Raw genomic sequence first — 18,664 nt, 5'->3', positions numbered from 1 at the left:
TAATCAGATTCTACCGATCTAGCATCTTCTAGAAGATAACAGCCAGAATCTGATTAGTCGCTATAGTCAACATCCCCACTTCTGTAAACCCGCACTGTAGTAAATATACCTCCAGACTTCCCCGGGTTCTCTGGCTTGCATAGAGTGGAGCACAATGAAAAGGTATCTTCTGTGCGGGAAAGAGCAGCAGGTGTAGTGGGAGAAGGTTGGCCCCCACAGGTACCATTCTAAACATCCTGTTGCGAAGGGTTTCCTACGCCTGGTCTCTTATATGAAGGAGCACTGTACATGCTACTGTGTTACACTGGTTTTTCAAAAGCAACAATTACCTTCAGAGATAATTCTGTCAACTATATGGGGAGTGCCCCTTGCTATACGCAATATCCCCATCAAGAGATAGAATGTACCTGATTGACAAATCAGTATAGATCACTGCCAGAAGCCATCCAAGTGAGATTAGAGGGGGAGGCTAGTGCGGCGCTGGACCAAGGAAGCCTTCTGTGACCTTTGCCATGCAAGGTGATGCCGCAATGAAAGTAAAAACCCTGTGTTGTATTTTTGCGCATTTCGCTCAGAACTCTTTGGAAGGATCCTTCCCTGAATTCCTTGCAGCCATGATTAGGGCTATTCAATCTTATCAGATAAAGATTGGACGCAGCTGCAAAGACGTGGAAAGGGTCACAGAAGAGTCGCACATACTCAGATGCCATTTGTCCTTGGTTTAAAGTGGAAAGTGGCAAACTGTTGTCAATTTAATTATTTTTATTTATTACATTTTTCTCTTACGTCGTAGAGAATGCTGGGGTCTTCATTAGTACCATGGGGTATAGACGGGTCCACCAGGAGCCATTGGCACTTGAAGAGATTGAGAGTGTGGGCTGGCTCCTCCCTCTATGCCCCTCCTACCAGACTCAGTTTAGAAAATGTGCCCGGAGGAGCTGGTCCCAGCTAGGGGAGCTCTCCTGAGCTTTTTTAGTAAAAGTTTATTTTAGAGTTTATTTTTTTATAGGAGGCTGTTGGCAACAGCCTGCCTGCAGCATGGGACTAAGGGTGGGAGCAGTGTCCGCCCTGCGGGGTCTGAGCCACTGACTCCGCTGACTGAACACTGAGCTCCAGAGGGGTCAGATCGGTCTCCACCACAGGGGAACCGCTCGCCCCAGCAGCATGCCGCCAACCCCTTACAGAGCTAAAGAGAGTGGTGAGTTAGTCACCAACCCCCATAGCAAGCGGGGGGGCGGTGTGAAGATGGCGGCAATGGGGAGGGAGCGCGGTATTAACCGCGCTCCTGGGATGGTACCAGAGGCACATAGTGCGGCGCTGTGAGGGGTGACCTGGGCCAGAGCTTACCCCCCACACTGGTCAGCAAGCCTGTCGGGGTCCTCGGATCTCAGCCAGCAATTTTCCTCAGGCCAGTATAATCATCTGAAGAGCGGGAAGACAGCGCCATTAAGGGGGCGGAGCTTCTCAGAGCAGACCCAGCAGCATTTTAGCGCCATTTTCCTGCCTACAAGCGCTGAGAGGAAGATTCAGGTCCCTCCACAGCAACTCCAGCTTACTGTACACAGTACCAGGGGGTTGTAGAAGGGAGGGGAGGCTGTAATTAGACTGTGTGTCGCTGATAAGGGGTTTCTCCTTGCTACAAAGCGCTGTGTGTGGGTTGGCTCCAATCTCTGTCTCTCTCTTGCCATTCTTGGGGGGGGGGGGGAAACTCTGTCTGCCCCCACCTTTGTGTGTGTGGAGTGTTTTGTGGTCTCCTTTAGCTATGTCCAGGGACACTGTGTCATATGCTGCAGAGGATTTATCCTCCCAGGATGATCCCATTCCATGTAATCAGGTTAGCACTGGTTTAGCACAGATACCAGCAAGGGAACCAGAGTGGTTTTCCTCTATCAAAACGTGGATTTCTCAGATTTCTGACAGGGTTGCTAGTACTGAATCTGCAACCCAGGTATTACAGAGCTCTATGGCAGTATGGCCTGTGTCTGGTACCTCAGGACACCCCGCTATATACCCCCACAAACGTGCGCTTGTGCATGTCACACAAGACGACACGGATACCGATTCTGACACTACAGATGGTGATGAGGATGTATTGCGGGGGGTCCGCATCTCTTGCAAGGGGGGTGCAATTATTGATAGAGGCTATCAGGGATGTGTTGAATGTAAATGATACCACACCTGAGCAGGTTGATGAAGCTTTTTTCACTCAAAATAAGAAAGCCTCGCTAACTTTCCCTGCGTCAAAGGAGCTGAATGCTATATTTGAAAAAGCATGGGTAAACCCTGAAAAGTTTCAGATCCCTAAGAGGATTCTGGTGGCTTTTCCTTTCTCTGAGGAGGATAGGAAAAGGTGGGAAAACACGCCGATTGTTGACGCATCTGTATCCAGACTCTCAAAAAAGGTGGTTTTGCCTGTTCCGGGATCTACCGCCTTAAAGGAGTCGGCAGATAGGAAAATTGATAACACGCTTAAATCAATGTACACTGCTTCAGGGGCCATATTACGTCCCACTATTGCTAGTGCATGGATTGCAAAGGCAATAGTGAAGTGGTCGGCTACCTTGCTTAAGGATTGGGATACAATGGACAGGGATGACGTTGCATTGTATTTACGCAACATTCATGATTCTACAGGTTTTATGGTAGAATCCATGAAAGACCTGGGTTCCATGGCTGCTGGAATTTCTTCCATGTCTGTTTCAGCTCGTCAGGGACTGTGGCTGCGCCAGTGGTCGGCCGACGCGGAATCCAGAAGAAGTGTGGAGTCGCTACCCTATACAGGTCAGGCTCTCTTTGGGGAAGCTCTAGACGCGTGGATATCCACCGCTACAGCGGGTAAGTTTCTTCCCTCAGCAGCACCTGCTCCGAAGAAATCCTTCTTCTCAGCTACGCAGCAGTCCTTTGGGCCTAACAAGCCTAGAAAGGCCAGATCATCCAATACCTTCTTTAGGGGAGGTAAGGTTTAGCCCAAGAAGCCCGCCGCCGCAGGTTCCCAGGAACAATAGCCTACTTCAGGTACCCCAAAGTCCTCCGCATGACGGTGGACTGCACGGCCCGGTGGTGGGACCTGTGGGAGCGAGACTCAGACAGTTCTATCATGTCTGGGTATTGTCCGGCCTGGATCCCTGGGTAGTAGATATTGTGTCTCAGGGATACAGGCTGGAATTTCAAAGTCTCCCTCATCGTTTTTTCAAGTCAGGCTTACCAGCTCTGTTGGAGGACAGCACAGTGCTTCAAGACGCTGCCCAAAAGCTGGTGGAGGCACAGGTCATTGTGCCAGTGCCACCTCACATGCTGACCAAAGGTTACTATTCGAACCTTTTCGTAGTACCGAAACCGGATGGTTCGGTCAGGCCCATTCTGAACCTAAAATCATTGAACCCCTTTCTAAAGGAGTTCAAGATGGAGTCTCTCAGGGCGGTGATATCAGGTCTGGAAGAGGGGGAATTCCTAGTATCCCTGGATATCAAGGATGCGTACCTTCACATTCCGATCTGGCCGCCTCACCAGGCCTATCTACTGTTTACACTACAAGACTGTCACTATCAGTTCCAGACATTGCCATTTGGCCTCCACAGCACCGAGGGTGTTCACCAAGGTCATGGAGGAGATGATGTTTCTCCTCTGCAAGCAGGGAGTTAACATAATTCCATATCTGGACAATTTGCTGATAAAGGCGTCTTCCAGGGAACGGCTGTTGCAGAGTATTGCTCTCAACTCAGCTGCTCCAGGATCATGGGTGGATCCTGAACCTTCCAAAGTCGCACTTGGAACCGACAAGGAGACTGCCCTTCCTGGGGATGATACTCGACACGGAAGTGCAGAAGGTATTTCTACCACTGGAGAAAGCGTTGGTGATTCAATCCATGGTCCGGGATGTCTTGAAGCCAGCCCGGGTATCGGTTCATCAGTACATTCGCCTTCTAGGAAAGATGGCAGCCTCCTACGAGGCTCTACAGTACGGAAGATTCCATGCACGGTTCTTCCAGCTGGATCTCCTGGACAAGTGGTCGGGATAACATCTTCACATGCACCAGCGAATACGCCTGTCGCTGAAAGCCAGAATTTCGCTCCGCTGGTGGCTGCAAACTTCTCACCTTCTCGAGGGCCGCAGGTTCGGGATTCAAAATTGGATACTTCTAACCACAGATGCAAGTCTCAGAGGTTGGGGAGCAGTCACCCAAGGGGAAAACTTCCAAGGAAGTTGGTCAAGTCCGGAAGCTGTTCTTTCCGATAAACATTCTGGAGCTAATGGCCGTATACAACGGCCTTCTACAAGCGGCATATCTTCTTCAAGATCAACCCATTCAGGTTCAGCAGGACAACGTCACAGCGGTGTCCTACATAAACAGGCAGGTCGGAACGAAGAGCAGGGCTGCAATGTCAGAGGTAACAAAAATCCTCCTCTGGGCAGAAAGACATGCACTGGCGCTGTCGGCAATCTTTATTCCGAGAGTGGACCATTGGGAAGTGGACTTCCTCAGCAGACACAATCTCCATCCAGGAGAATAGGGCCTCCACCCGGAGGTATTCGCAGAGGTAACAAGCCGATGGGGGGTACCTCAGATAGACACAATGGCCTCTCGCCTCAACAAGAAGCTTCGGAGGTACTGTTCCAGGTCTCGAGACCCACAGGCAGTGGCAGTAGACGCCCTGGTGACTCCGTGGGTGTTCCAGTCGGTGTATGTGTTCCCTCCACTTCCACTCATCCCAAGAAACTAATCAAAAGAACAAAAGTTCAGGCGATCCTCATTGCTCAGGACTGGCCAAGAAGGGCTTGGTACGCGGATCTTCTGACATTGCTGCTAGAGGATCCGAGGCCTCTTCCTCTTCGCGAGGACCTTCTACAACAGGGGCCATTCGCTTATCAAGACTTACCGCGGCTACGTTTGACGGCATGGAGGTTGAACGCCAGATCTTAGCTCGGAAGGGCATTCCGAACAAGGTTATTCCTACTCTGATCCAAGCTAGGAAGGGGTTAATGTCTAAACATTACCATCGGATTTGGAAAAAATGTGTGTCTTGGTGTGAATCCAAGAAGTTTCCTACGGTGGAGTTTCAACTGGGATGGTTTCTCCTCTTCCTGCAAGCAGGTGTGGATATGGGCCTAAGGTTGGGTTCTGTAAAGGTCCAGAATTCGGCCTTATCCATTGTCTTCCAGAATCAGCTGGCTTCCCTCCCTGAGGTTCAGCCTTTTTTGAAATGGGTACTGCACATCCAGCCTCTCTTTGGGCTGCCTACGGCGCCCTGGGATCTTAACGTGGTGTTAGTTTCTCCAAGTGCAATGGTTCGAGCCTCTACAGGAGGTTGAAGTCAAGTTTCTCACATGGAAGGTTGTTACTTTGTTGGCCTTAGCTTCTGCTCAATGTGTGTCGGAGTTGGGGGCTTTGTCTTGTAAAAGCCCCTATTTGATCTTCCATGAAGATAGAGCTGAGCTCCGGACTCATCAGCAGTTCCTTCCGAAGGTTGTGTCGGCTTTTCATATCAACCAACCTATTGTGGTGCCAGTTCCTACAGTGGAGTTTCAACTGAGACGTTTTCTCCTCTTTCTCTGACGTCCTAGTGGATGCTGGGTACTCCGTAAGGACCATGGGGAATAGACGGGCTCCGCAGGAGACTGGGCACTCTTAAAAGAAAGATTAGGTACTATATCTGGTGTGCACTGGCTCCTCCCTCTATGCCCCTCCTCCAGACCTCAGTTAGAATCTGTGCCCGGCCAGAGCTGGATGCACCTAGTGGGCTCTCCTGAGCTCACTAGAAAAGAAAGTATTTGTTAGGCTTTTTATTTTCAGTGAGATCTGCTGGCAACAGACTCACTGCTACGAGGGACTGAGGGGAGAGAAGCAAACCTACCTGCTTGCAGCTAGCTTGTGCTTCTAAGGCTACTGGACACCATTAGCTCCAGAGGGATCGAACACAGGGCCCGACCTCGATCGTCCGTTCCCGGAGCCGCGCCGCCGTCCCCCTTGCAGAGCAAGAAGACGGAAGAACCAGGAGAAAATCAGCGGCTGAAGACTCCGGGCTTCAATAAGGTAGCGCACAGCACTGCAGCTGTGCGCCATTGCTCCCAGCACACCACACGCACCGGTCACTGGTGGGTGCAGGGCGCTGGGGGGGGGGGGGGCGCCCTGGGCTGCAATAAGTATACCTTTTTGGCAAATGTGCACATAATACAGTTATAAACTGTATATGTGCCTAATCCCCCGCCATTAACATTATTAAAAAAGCGGGAGAAGCCCGCCGCGGTGGGGGCGGGGCTATCTCCCTCAGCACACCGGCGCCATTTTCTCTTCACAGCTCCGCTGGAAGGACGCTCCCCAGGCTCTCCCCTGCAGTATACACTACAAGAAGGGTAAAAAAGAGAGGGGGGGGGCAAATAAATTTAGGCGCAAAAGGTGATATAAGCAGCTATTGGGGGAAAATTCACTTTTTGTTAGTGTAAATCCCTCTGTTATATAGCGCTCTGGTGTGTGCTGGCATACTCTCTCTCTGTCTCCCCAAAGGACTTTGTGGGGTCCTGTCCTCAGTCAGAGCATTCCCTGTGTGTGTGTGCGGTGTGTCGGTACGGCTGTGTCGACATGTTTGATGAGGACGCTTACATGGAGGCGGAGCAGGAGCCGATAAGTGTGATGTCGCCCCCTGCGGGGCCGACACCAGAGTGGATGGATATGTGGAAGGTATTAACCGACAGTGTCAACTCCTTGCATAAAAGGTTCGATGACGTAACAGCTTTGGGACAGCCGGCATCTCAGCCCGCGCCTGCCCAGGCGTCTCAGAAGCCATCAGGGGCTCAAAAACGCCCGCTACCTCAGATGGCAGACACAGATATCGACATGGAGTCTGACTCCAGTGTAGACGAGGATGAGACAAATGTACAGTCCACAAGGGCCATCCGATGCATGATTACGGCAATGAAAAATGTGTTGCACATTTCTGACATTAACCCGGTTACCACAAAAAAGGGTATTATGTTTGGGGAGAAAAAGCAGCCAGTGACTTTTCCCCCATCTGATGAGTTAAATGAATTGTGTGAAGAAGCGTGGTGTTCCCCAGATAAGAAATTAGTGATTTCTAAGAGGTTACTAATGGCGTACCCTTTCCCGCCAACGGACAGGTTACATTGGGAAACATCCCCTAGGGTGGACAAGGCGCTCACACGCTTATCAAAAAAGGTGGCACTGCCGTCTCAGGACACGGCCGCCTTAAAGGAGCCTGCAGATAGAAAGCAGGAGGCTATCCTGAAGTCTGTGTATACACACTCAGGTACTATACTGAGACCTGCAATTGCTTCAGCATGGATGTGTAGTGCTGCAGCTGCTTGGTCTGTTACCCTGTCAGATAACATTGATTCCCTTGACAGGAATACTATTTTGCTAACCTTAGAGCATATTAAAGACGTCGTCTTATATATGAGGGATGCACAGAGGGACATTTGCCGGCTGGCATCTAGAATTAATGCAATGTCCATTTCTGCCAGGAGAGTATTATGGACTCGGCAGTGGACAGGTGATGCTGATTCTAAAAGGCACATTGAGGTTTTGCCTTATAAGGGTGAGGAATTGTTTGGGGACGGTCTCTCGGACCTCGTATCCACAGCAACAGCTGGGAAGTCGACTTTTTTACCTCAGGTTCCCTCACAGCCTAAGAAAGCACCGTATTATCAAGTACAGTCCTTTCGGCCTCAGAAAAACAAGCGGGTCAGAGGCGCGTCCTTTCTGCCCAGAGGCAGGGGTAGAGGGAAAAAGCTGCACCAGACAGCCAGTTCCCAGGAACAAAAATCCTCCCCTGCTTCCACTAAGTCCACCGCATGACGCTGGGGCTCCACAGGTGGAGCCAGGTACGGTGGGGGCGCGTCTCCGGAACTTCAGCGACCAGTGGGTTCGCTCACAGGTGGATCTCTGGGTTCTATAAGTGGTATCTCAGGGATACAAGCTGGAGTTCGAGGCGTCTCCCCCTCGCCGTTACCTCAAATCAGCCTTGCCAGCTACTCCCAAGGAAAGGGAGGTAGTACTGGCGGCAATTCACAAGCTGTACCTTCAGCAGGTGATAATCAAAGTTCCCCTCCTTCAACAGGGACGGGGTTACTATTCCACAATGTTTGTGGTACCGAAACCAGACGGTTCGGTGAGACCAATTCTAAATTTTAAATCCTTGAACACTTATATAAGGAAGTTCAAGTTCAAAATGGAATCGCTCAGGGCGGTTATTGCAAGCCTGGAAGAGGGGGATTTTATGGTGTCACTTGACATCAAGGATGCTTGTCCCCATTTACCCACCTCACCAGGAGTACCTCAGGTTTGTGGTACAGGACTGTCATTACCAATTCCAGACGTTGCCGTTTGGTCTGTCCACGGCGCCGAGGGTATTTACCAAGGTAATGGCCGAAATGATGATACTCCTTCGAAAGAAGGGAGTTATAATTATCCCGTACTTGGACGATCTCCTTATAAAGGCAAGGTCCAAGGAGCAGTTGTTAGTCGGAGTAGCACTATCTCGGGAAGTGCTACAACAGCACGGCTGGATTCTGAATATCCCAAAGTCGCAGCTGATTCCTACGACGCGTCTGCTGTTCTTGGGCATGATTCTGGACACAGAACAGAAGAAGGTGTTTCTCCCAGAGGAGAAGGCCCAGGAATTGTCATCTCTGGTCAGGGACCTCCTGAAACCAAAACAGGTGTCTGTGCATCACTGCACGCGAGTCCTGGGAAAGATGGTAGCTTCTTACGAAGCAATACCCTTCGGCAGGTTCCATGCAAGGATCTTTCAGTGGGATCTGTTAGACAAGTGGTCCGGATCGCATCTTCAGATGCATCAGTTGATCACCCTGTCCCCGAGGGCCAGGGCGTCTCTGCTGTGGTGGCTGCAGAGTGCTCATCTTCTCGAGGGCCGCAGATACGGAATTCAGGACTGGGTCCTGGTGACCACGGATGCAAGCCTCCGAGGTTGGGGGGCAGTCACTCAGGGAAGAAACTTCCAAGGACAGTGGTCGAGTCAGGAGACTTCCCTACACATAAATATTCTGGAACTAAGGGCCATTTACAATGCCCTGAGTCAAGCAGAACCCCTGCTTCAAAACCAACCGGTGCTGATTCAGTCAGACAACATCACGGCGGTCGCCCATGTAAACCGACAGGGCGGCACAAGAAGCAGGAGCCACAAGGATTCTTCGATGGGCGGAGAATCATGTGCTAGCACTGTCAGCGGTGTTCATTCCGGGAGTGGACAACTGGGAAGCAGACTTCCTCAGCAGGCACGACCTCCACCCGGGAGAGTGGGGACTTCATCCAGAAGTCTTCAGGCTGATTGTAAATCGTTGGGAAAGGCCACAGGTGGACATGATGGCGTCCCGCCTCAACAAAAAGCTAAAAAGATATTGCACCAGGTCAAGGGACCCTCAGGCGATAGCTGTGGACGCTTTAGTGACACCGTGGGTGTACCAGTCGGTTTATGTGTTCCCTCCTCTTCCTCTCATACCAAAGGTACTGAGGATAATAAGAAAGAGAGGAGTAAGAACTATACTCATCGTTCCGGATTGGCCAAGAAGAACTTGGTAACCGGAACTACAAGAAATGATCTCAGAGGACCCTTGGCCTCTGCCGCTCCGACAGGACCTGCTACAGCAGGGGCCCTGTCTGTTCCAAGACTTACCGCGGCTGCGTTTGACGGCATGGCGGTTGAACGCCGGATCCTAATGGAAAAGGGCATTCCAGATGAAGTCATTCCTACGCTGATTAAAGCTAGGAAGGATGTAACAGCAAAACATTATCACCGTATATGGCGAAAATATGTTGCTTGGTGTGAGGCCAGGAAGGCCCCAACAGAGGAATTTCAGCTGGGTCGATTTCTGCACTTCCTACAGTCAGGAGTGACTATGGGCCTAAAATTGGGATCCATTAAAGTCCAGATTTCAGCCCTGTCTATTTTCTTTCAAAAAGAACTGGCTTCACTGCCTGAAGTTCAGACGTTTGTTAAGGGAGTGCTGCATATTCAGCCCCCTTTTGTGCCTCCAGTGGCACCTTGGGATCTCAACATTGGTTTGACCCACTTCAGACCGTGGAGTTGAAGTATCTCACGTGGAATGTAGTCATGCTGTTGGCCTTGGCCTCAGCTAGGCGTGTGTCAGAATTGGCGGCTTTGTCCTGTAAAAGTCCATATCTGATTTTCCATATGGACAGGGCAGAATTGAGGACTCGTCCCCAATTTCTCCCAAAGGTGGTATCAGCGTTTCATTTGAACCAACCTATTGTGGTGCCTGCGGCTACTTGGGACTTGGAGGATTCCAAGTTGCTGGACGTAGTCCGGGCCCTGAAAATCTATGTTTCCAGGACGGCTAGAGTCAGGAAAACTGACTCGCTGTTTATCCTGCATGCACCCAACAAGCTGGGTGCTCCTGCTTCAAAGCAGACTATTGCTCGCTGGATCTGTAGCACGATTCAACTTGCACATTCTGCGGCTGGACTGCCGCATCCTAAATCAGTAAAAGCCCATTCCACAAGGAAGGTGGGCTCTTCTTGGGCGGCTGCCCGAGGGGTCTCGGCTTTACAACTTTGCCGAGCTGCTACTTGGTCGGGATCAAACACTTTTGCAAAATTCTACAAGTTTGATACCCTGGCTGAGGAGGACCTTGAGTTTGCTCATTCGGTGCTGCAGAGTCATCCGCACTCTCCCGCCCGTTTGGGAGCTTTGGTATAATCCCCATGGTCCTTACGGAGTACCCAGCATCCACTAGGACGTCAGAGAAAATAAGAATTTACTCACCGGTAATTTTATTTCTCGTAGTCCGTAGTGGATGCTGGGAGCCCGTCCCAAGTGCGGACTTTCTGCAATACATGTATATAGTTATTGCTTAACTATAGGGTTATTGTTATGAGCCATCTGTTGAATGAGGCTCAGTTGTTGTTCATACTGTTAACTGGGCATAGTTATCGCAAATGTACGGTGTGATTGGTGTGGCTGGTATGAGTCTTACCCTGGATTCTAAATCCTTTCCTAGTAATGTCAGCTCTTCCGGGCACAGTTTCCCTAACTGAGGTCTGGAGGAGGGGCATAGAGGGAGGAGCCAGTGCACACCAGATATAGTACCTAATCTTTCTTTTAAGAGTGCCCAGTCTCCTGCGGAGCCCGTCTATTCCCCATGGTCCTTACGGAGTACCCAGCATCCACTACGGACTACGAGAAATAGAATTACCGGTGAGTAAATTCTTATTTTCTGCAAGCAGGGATGGGTGTGGGCCTTCGCTTGGGTTCCATAATCAATTGCCTGCTATCCCTGAGGATCAGACTTTCTTGAAAGGAGTTCTGCACATCCAACCGCCCGTTGTGCCTCCTACAGCACCTTGGGATCTTAATGTGGTGCTGCAGTTCCTGGAATTGGATTGGTTCGAACCTTTACAGGAGGTGGATGTAAAGTTTCTTACTTGGAAGGCGGTCACACTGTTGGCATTGGCATCTGCAAGACGTGTGTCAGAATTAGGGGCATTGTCGCACAAGAGCCCCTACTTGATTTTCCATGAGGATAGAGCTGAGCTCAGAACGCGTCAGCAACTTCTTCCGAAGGTTGTGTCGGCCTTTAATATTAACCAACCTATTGTGGTGCCAGTGGCTACTGACACCTCCATTACCTCAAAGTCCTTGGATGTTGTGCGGGCTTTGAGGATATATGTGAAGAGAACCTCTCGTCACAAGAAATCGGTCGCACTCTTTGTCCTTCATGATCCCAACAAGATTGGGTGTCCTGCTACTAAGCAGACGATTTCTCGCACGATCAGGCTTACTATCCAGCATGCTTATTCTATGGCGGGATTGCTGAATCCAAAATCTGTTCAGGCCCACTCTACTCGTAAGGTGGGTTCTTTCTGGGCGGCTGACCGGGGTGTCTCAGCTTTGCCGAGCAGCTACTTGGTCAGGGTCGAACACGTTTGCTAAGTTCTACAAGTTCGATACTTTGGCCTCTGAGGATCTAAAGTTTGGTCAATCAGTTCTGCAGGAACCTCAGCACTCTCCCTCCCGTACTGGGAGCTTTGGTACATCCCCATGGTACTAAATTGGACCGCAGCATCCTTTAGGACGTAAGAGAAAATAGGATTTTAATTACCTACCGGTATATCCTTTTCTCGTAGTCCATAGAGGATGCTGGGCGCCCGCCCAGTGCTTCATATTCCTGCATTGTTACTTGGTTCAGTGTTGTTGGTTCAGCCGTTGCTGAATTGTTCCAAGTTGGTTAGCTTGGCTTTCCTTTTTTTGATATGTGTGAGCTGGTGTAAATCTCACCACTATCTGTATATTTCTTTCTCTCGAAGTATGTCTGTCTCCTCGGGCACAGTTTCTAGACTGAGTCTGGTAAGAGGGGCATAGAGGGAGGAGCCAGCCCACAGTGTTAAACTCTTAAAGTGCCAGTGGCTCTCAAAGGACCTGTCTATACCCCATGGTACTAAATTGGACCCCAGCATCCTCTACGGACTACGAGAAAAAAGATTTACCGGTAGGCAATTAAAATCCTATTTTCACATAGGGGGCACGTTACAGTGTGGTTTCAGTTCTCTTTAAATAAATACCCTGTTCCACTATTGATGATCGGTCCACACTGAGCGATAGGCATTCGTTGAGACATCAGATTTCCCGTACACACTGGAATGATGTTAATGAAAGATGGAACAATCACGTTCCGTTCTTCAGTAACATACTATAGGATGATAGCATTAGGTTTTATGTGCAGCACATCAAACGTGATGTCGCTAGTGACTGCGAACACCCGCATATCGGGTATACACACTGCCTGATGTGCATGATATGTCGAGCCGATCCACCGGATCGGACGACATATCGCTCAGTGTTTACCCAGCTTTATAGTGGACCGATCACCTGTAGGGGTACTGGGTATTTATTTCCAGAGGACTGAAACCACAAAGGTCATGACTGCAGCCATTACACACTGGATGTGAAGAATATGGGGATTATTCTCTAAATAGCACTTTGTATGCATATGTCACTTACCCAGCTGAATATTGCCACTCAGTCGCTGATGTACAGAGCACGTGAGGATGGACTGGTCATACAGTTGCCTTGTATTAATGTCTCTCACCATACACCAGACATCGTGCAGAGGCCTCTTAATAACTCCAGCACCAATAAATCCATGTTGTGTGGGTAACGAGTAGGACTTATAATACACCAATACATCCTTCTCTGTACTCTGATACCTGGAATGGAGATAAGGCAGAATGGCAAGTGAAGGTAGAGGTAGACAGAACTGGGGTAGTGTGCTGTAGATGGGAAGAGAGCTGGTGCCATCAATTCATCCTTTTCACCCCCAGAAGCTGTTCCAGGGGGAAGTTTATCCTTAGACTCTGTCATTTGTCAGGCAGCCCTGGCTGAAAGCTGTTGAGGGAGGGTGTGAACCAATAGCATGCCTCCAGCAAGGCAGGTGCAGTTATTTATTGGTCCTCCAGCTCACATCCGTTATCAGTGGCCATCTTGGCAGGACAATCGGCAATACTCCTAGGCCTGACTGCACAAATATACAACATACCTCCGAGGTACTGTATAACCTCAATATGCCTCTGTATTTAGGCAGACATCAATAAGGAATATGTCATATCTATAGATGTATTTTGCATTGTAGTTTATAGATTAGAAAATAAAATTCTGACAATTGATAATAAGAAAACAAATAAAAGTTATTTCTACAATGAAGACAACAGTGTACTGAGACTTACATCCAGCCAGCCTCCGCCTGGTGATTATAGAGATTATTTAGGTTGTAGGAGCAAGCTGCCATTACCTGAAACAGAGATACAGTATCTGTAAATGACCGGGACAGTGTGACAATGACATAACATTCTGTACTTGCAGCCAGTGTGTCTATCCACAGATAGGTCATTGAGGCCCATTCAGTAAGCTGCAGATCCCGTGCCCTGTGCGCATAGTGTAACATTACCTGGGATTTATGACCACGCTCCTGATACCTGCACAATTCAATCAGGTAAAAAAGGGACAAGTAGTTCTTATCTGCCGTCAATGTCTATGTAGAAATGGCCAGTCACAGGTGTCACACATTACTTCTGCAGTGTGCGACCTCAGTGTACTACATGAAAGAGTGAAGAAACCATCCTGAACCCCCAAAACATTAGCCAATAGGACAGCAGCACAGTGCAGGAGGCTGTTAGTTGCCATAAGTAACATACTGTATTATTAATAATAATTGTATCTATATAGAGCTCTTTCTCCAATAGGGCTCAAGGTGCTTAATAGATAATGTGAATAATAGAATAGGAATTTCAGTAAAGTACATATTTAACAAATTTAGTGTGTTTCAGGTGCTGTGCACTTCTGGCTTTTATACACTTTAGTTAAATTTTTTTACTGAGTTGTGTGAACTTGTGTTTCACTGTATATTTGTCTGTCTGTGTGAATTATGAGTAGAGCTAATGCAAAATTTAAAAAAAAGCAGCTTGTCTGCGATACCCGTGAGAGTGTGGTAACTGATGGAACTTCCACTTGCACAGTGTGTCTTCCAAATAAGGGTCCAAATACGAACCTCTACCCTGATCCTCCTTGGGCGATGATGGCAGGTGTGATGACTGAGTTAAAATCAGTGCTGGCCGCTGCGCGAAAATATTGTGAGGCGGCTAGGTCTGATTCTAGGTTAATACCGTCTAAGTTGCCTAAGTGGGCTCAAGATATGTCAAGGACTTTGCAGAGTTTACAAAAGTCCACATCTAGCTCAATTCCTAAAAGTAGTCATAGTTTATAATTTATCAGTTTCAGCTGTGTTGCAATCTGACGATTCAATGCCAGGCCTTATATCTCAGGAGGAACAAGAGGAAGGTGAATTGGGCCAGGAGTCAGATAGTGAGGTTATTGATAGCCCGGCCATTGATAATCTCATCAGGGCGGTATGCCAGGTTCTAAATTTTACTGAGACTGAGGAATCTCTTTCAAATGATGAAATTTTATTTGCTAAAAAACAGAGGGCAACTGTGTTTTCCTTATTCAGATTCTCGTAATAAGCAGTTAGCGGAAGCATGGAAATATCCAGATAAACAGTTTTCAATGCCTAGGCGGTTTCTAACTACCCATTCCCAGAGTCTATGACAACTAAATGGGAAAATCCAACAGTGGATTCCTCTGCTTTAAAACGGGTATAGTATGTCTGACCGGTCAGCATACCGACGCCGGGATCCCGGCGGGGAGGGGCAAGTGCAGCAAGCCCCTTGCGGGCTCGGTGGCGACCTGTGGTCGCCACAGGTTCTATTTCCACTCTTTGGGTGTTGTGGACACCCACGAGTGGAAATAGTCCCTGTTGGTCGGCATGCCGACCATCGGGATAGTGAGGGGGTGGGATGTCGGTGGAGGTCATGTGACAGTCAGTCTTCCTACCGCCAGTCACATGAATACCACCCTTTAAAACTTTCAAAAAAGTTAACCATTCCAGTCCCCGCTGCAAAGACACTTAAAGACCCGTCAGACCCCCGTGATATGTTATTTGGTCCTGAATTTGGGCAACTGGCTTTCTCAGGCTCCCGGGGGAAAGTCTGTTTTCCTGCCATTGACCGCACCAGTTCCTAAATGGAAATACGCTGGACCAGCATTCAAATCTTTTAGACCTCAGTCCTTTCGAGGCCGTGCGAGAGTAACATCCATACAGAGTAGACGTGGTAGAGGACATGGTTTTCAACAAACCCCTAACTGTTGTCAGGACACAAAGGCCGCTGATTAGCCGTCAGGATTTTCACCCAGGAGAATGGGCTTTACATCCAGAGGTGTTCAAGATGTTGGTCCAGCGGTGGTGTTACCCACAGGTGGCTCTAATGGCATCTCGCCAAAATCATCAAACACCCCAGTAAGAGATCCACAGGCAGTGGCAGTGGATGCTCTCACGATAGCATGGCTGTACGGCCTCGTGTATCTGTTTCCACCATTTCCGCTGCTTCCTCGGTTGCTAAAGCGGATCAAGAGAATCCACGACCGTCATACTAGTGGTGCCTCATTGGCCCCGGAGAGAGTGGTCTACTCGCAGATGATCCGTGGCCGCTTCCGCTACGTCCAGACCTACTACAACAGAGTCTATTCCTTTACCCCGAGTTAGCGCGGCTGCGTTTGACGGGGTGGCTGTTGAAACCTCTCTCTTAAGACAAGAGTGTATTCCAGAGTCTTCTATACCAACCATGTTACGTGCTAGGAAGCCAGTTACAGCAGCTCATTATCACAGAATTTAGCGAGCTTATATAGGTTGGTGTGAAGCTCGGAAGTTTCTGACATCTTTCAAGTTATCCTGTCTTTTGCTATTTTCACAGGTGGGGTTAGATAGGTGACTACTGTATGTTTAGCTACACTAAAAATGCAGGTCTTTGCCTTGTCAATTTTCTTTCAAAGGCGTTTGGCTCTTTTGCCAACAGTTCACAACTTTCCTGCAAGGTGTCCTTTGAGTTTAACCTCCATTCATTCCGCCTACAGCTCCATGGGACTTGAATCTTGTTTTGAGTGTTTTGCAGTCTTTAATTTTTGAACCCTTGCAACACGTGGATGTTAGGTTTCTAACTTGGAAAACAGTGTTTCTCCTAGCCTTAGTTTCGGCAAGGCATTTTCAGAATTGGGTGCCTTGTCATGCAAGCCACCATATCTGGTATTTCATGATGACAGAGCGGAACTTCGGACAAATCCCGCTTTTCTACCAAAAGTAGTTTCTTCTTTTCACATCAATCAACCAATCGTAGTTCCTGTTTTTTTCAGAAGGTTCAGGAACTCCTGCTACTCTGGGTTTTGTATGCGTAACATAAACAGTCTGTAAAATGGATAAATTGTTTGTTCTTTATGATGCAGTCAAGATAGGGTGGCCAATTTCCAAACAGACCTTGGCTAGATGGATTAAGCTGACCATTCGTCAAGCGTACTTTCATGCTAGTCTAAAACCGCCTGCATCTGTTTCATCACATTCCACGCATTCTGTGGGAACGTAATGGGCAGCAGGTTGTGGAGCTCCTACGACGCAACTTTGCCATGCAGCTACATGGTCATCAGTGCACACTTTTGTGCACTTTTACAAGTTTGATACGTTTGCGGCGTCAGCATCTAGCTTTGGCCGTCTAGTGTTACAGGTGCCAACCAGCTCTCCTGCCCAAGGGGGAAACTTTAATACATCCCAAGAGTACTCCAGTGACCCCTAGTGGATGAAAAAGAAATTAGGATTTTGGTACTTACCCGATAAATACTTTTTTTGAATCCACAGAGGGTACTGTACGCCCACCCAGAGCAGTTTCACCTGGCTTGTGGTAAGTTCAGTAAATCATATGGTAACACATTTTCACCAACTTGTTGAAATGTTAAGGTGATTATCTATTGTGTCAACTTTATAGTTGTCCGTTATGTTATGTGTCAACTTTATAGTTGTCCGTTATGTTATAATGTTATATGTAATTCTCCATTGTTCATCCTCTCTTTCGCTCCTGTTTGGCTCAGAAAAAACAAACCCCTGAGGTATCTTGGGAGTATGGAGGGAGTGGAGGGTTGCTTATTTAAATATTTAAATGTGCCTAGAGTACTCCAGTGCCCCCTGTGGATTCAAAGAAAGGGATTTATCTGTTAAGTAACAAAATCCTATTTTTTGCAAATAGATGTCTGGAGTATTTTGGGTACTTTACACTAGTAATATTTAAGTGTTAATATAAAAGTATGTAAAATGTTGGGGGAAATAAACCCTTCTAAGGGACATCTACAAATGTAAAAACCTTTTCCCATCAATACAATACCCAACAAACATGTACACGTCCCACATCATGCACGCCTGATTGGGGGTGTGATAACATTTAAATTCTCCCCATAGGCTTCCTGTCCCTTTGTGTTATGGTAATTGATGACTTTTCCACTACCAAGAGAGCTTTCTTACATGTACTGCGATCTACACAAGAATACGCACTGGAAGTACGCATACATTTAATTTCCTTTTAAGATAGTGTTTTGTTTTTTGTTTAATGTCTTTAAAGTAAAGATCTAAAGGAACACTGCCAGATAGTGCAGTCTGTACCCTTCCTCTGGCTAGATGAAAAACATGGGGCTTGATTGAAATCAGTGCAGATGGAATATCACTGGTAATTAGCTCCCGGTGCTATTCAATGCAACACACTGTCATGTCAGGGAAGGCTGTTTCTCGCGGACTAAACAGGGTGTTTTGCTGCGAGAACCGGTATTCTCTGACTAAAGTGCCCGTCGCAATGCTGTTTCCAGCACGCTAAGGGCAGAAATCAACATCGTGCCAGCACTTTTGTCAGACTTCTGCTCGCACCCTAGGAGGGGTGCTAGAAGAAATCCTCTTGTCGGGTGTCACAGCGCGCTGAATTGAATAGCACTGGGAGCTAATTCCCAGCGCTATTCAATCTGCGCTGAATTGTGCCATGAATTACTGTAGCTCCCGGTGCTATTCAATTCAGCGTGCTGTGACACCTGACAAGAGGATTTCTTAGAAATTCTACAAAAGTACTGGCGCAATGCTGATTTGTGCCCTTAGCGCAGCGGAAACAGCATTGCCCCGGGCAATTTAGACGAAGAATGTCATTTTTTGCAGCAAAACACTTGGTTTAGTCCGCGAGAAGCGGCCTTCCCTGACATGAAAGTGCGCTGAATTGCATAGCACCAGCACTCTGTGCTGAACTGAATTGAGACCATACAA

At 48.2% G+C, this 18,664-nt stretch overlaps 1 protein-coding gene across 1 annotated transcript in view; it reads right to left on the bottom strand.

Annotated features, from left to right (window-relative positions):
• The window catches only part of STARD9 (StAR related lipid transfer domain containing 9), a 495,399-nt gene that overhangs the window by 45,315 nt on the left and 431,420 nt on the right, over positions 1-18,664 (bottom strand). Inside the window, exons 29-30 of the mRNA XM_063947652.1 lie at positions 13,716-13,780; positions 12,994-13,199 (exon numbers count right to left, since the gene is read on the bottom strand). Coding sequence (XP_063803722.1) covers positions 12,994-13,199; positions 13,716-13,780 — 271 coding nt within the window. The remainder of the gene's footprint in view (positions 1-12,993; positions 13,200-13,715; positions 13,781-18,664) is intronic.

The sequence above is a fragment of the Pseudophryne corroboree genome, chromosome 12 (assembly GCF_028390025.1).
Source record: "Pseudophryne corroboree isolate aPseCor3 chromosome 12, aPseCor3.hap2, whole genome shotgun sequence".
Classification (NCBI taxonomy): Eukaryota; Metazoa; Chordata; class Amphibia; order Anura; family Myobatrachidae; genus Pseudophryne; species Pseudophryne corroboree.
The sequence above is the reverse complement of the archived record's forward strand: the minus strand, read 5'-3'. Positions and strand labels throughout refer to the sequence as shown.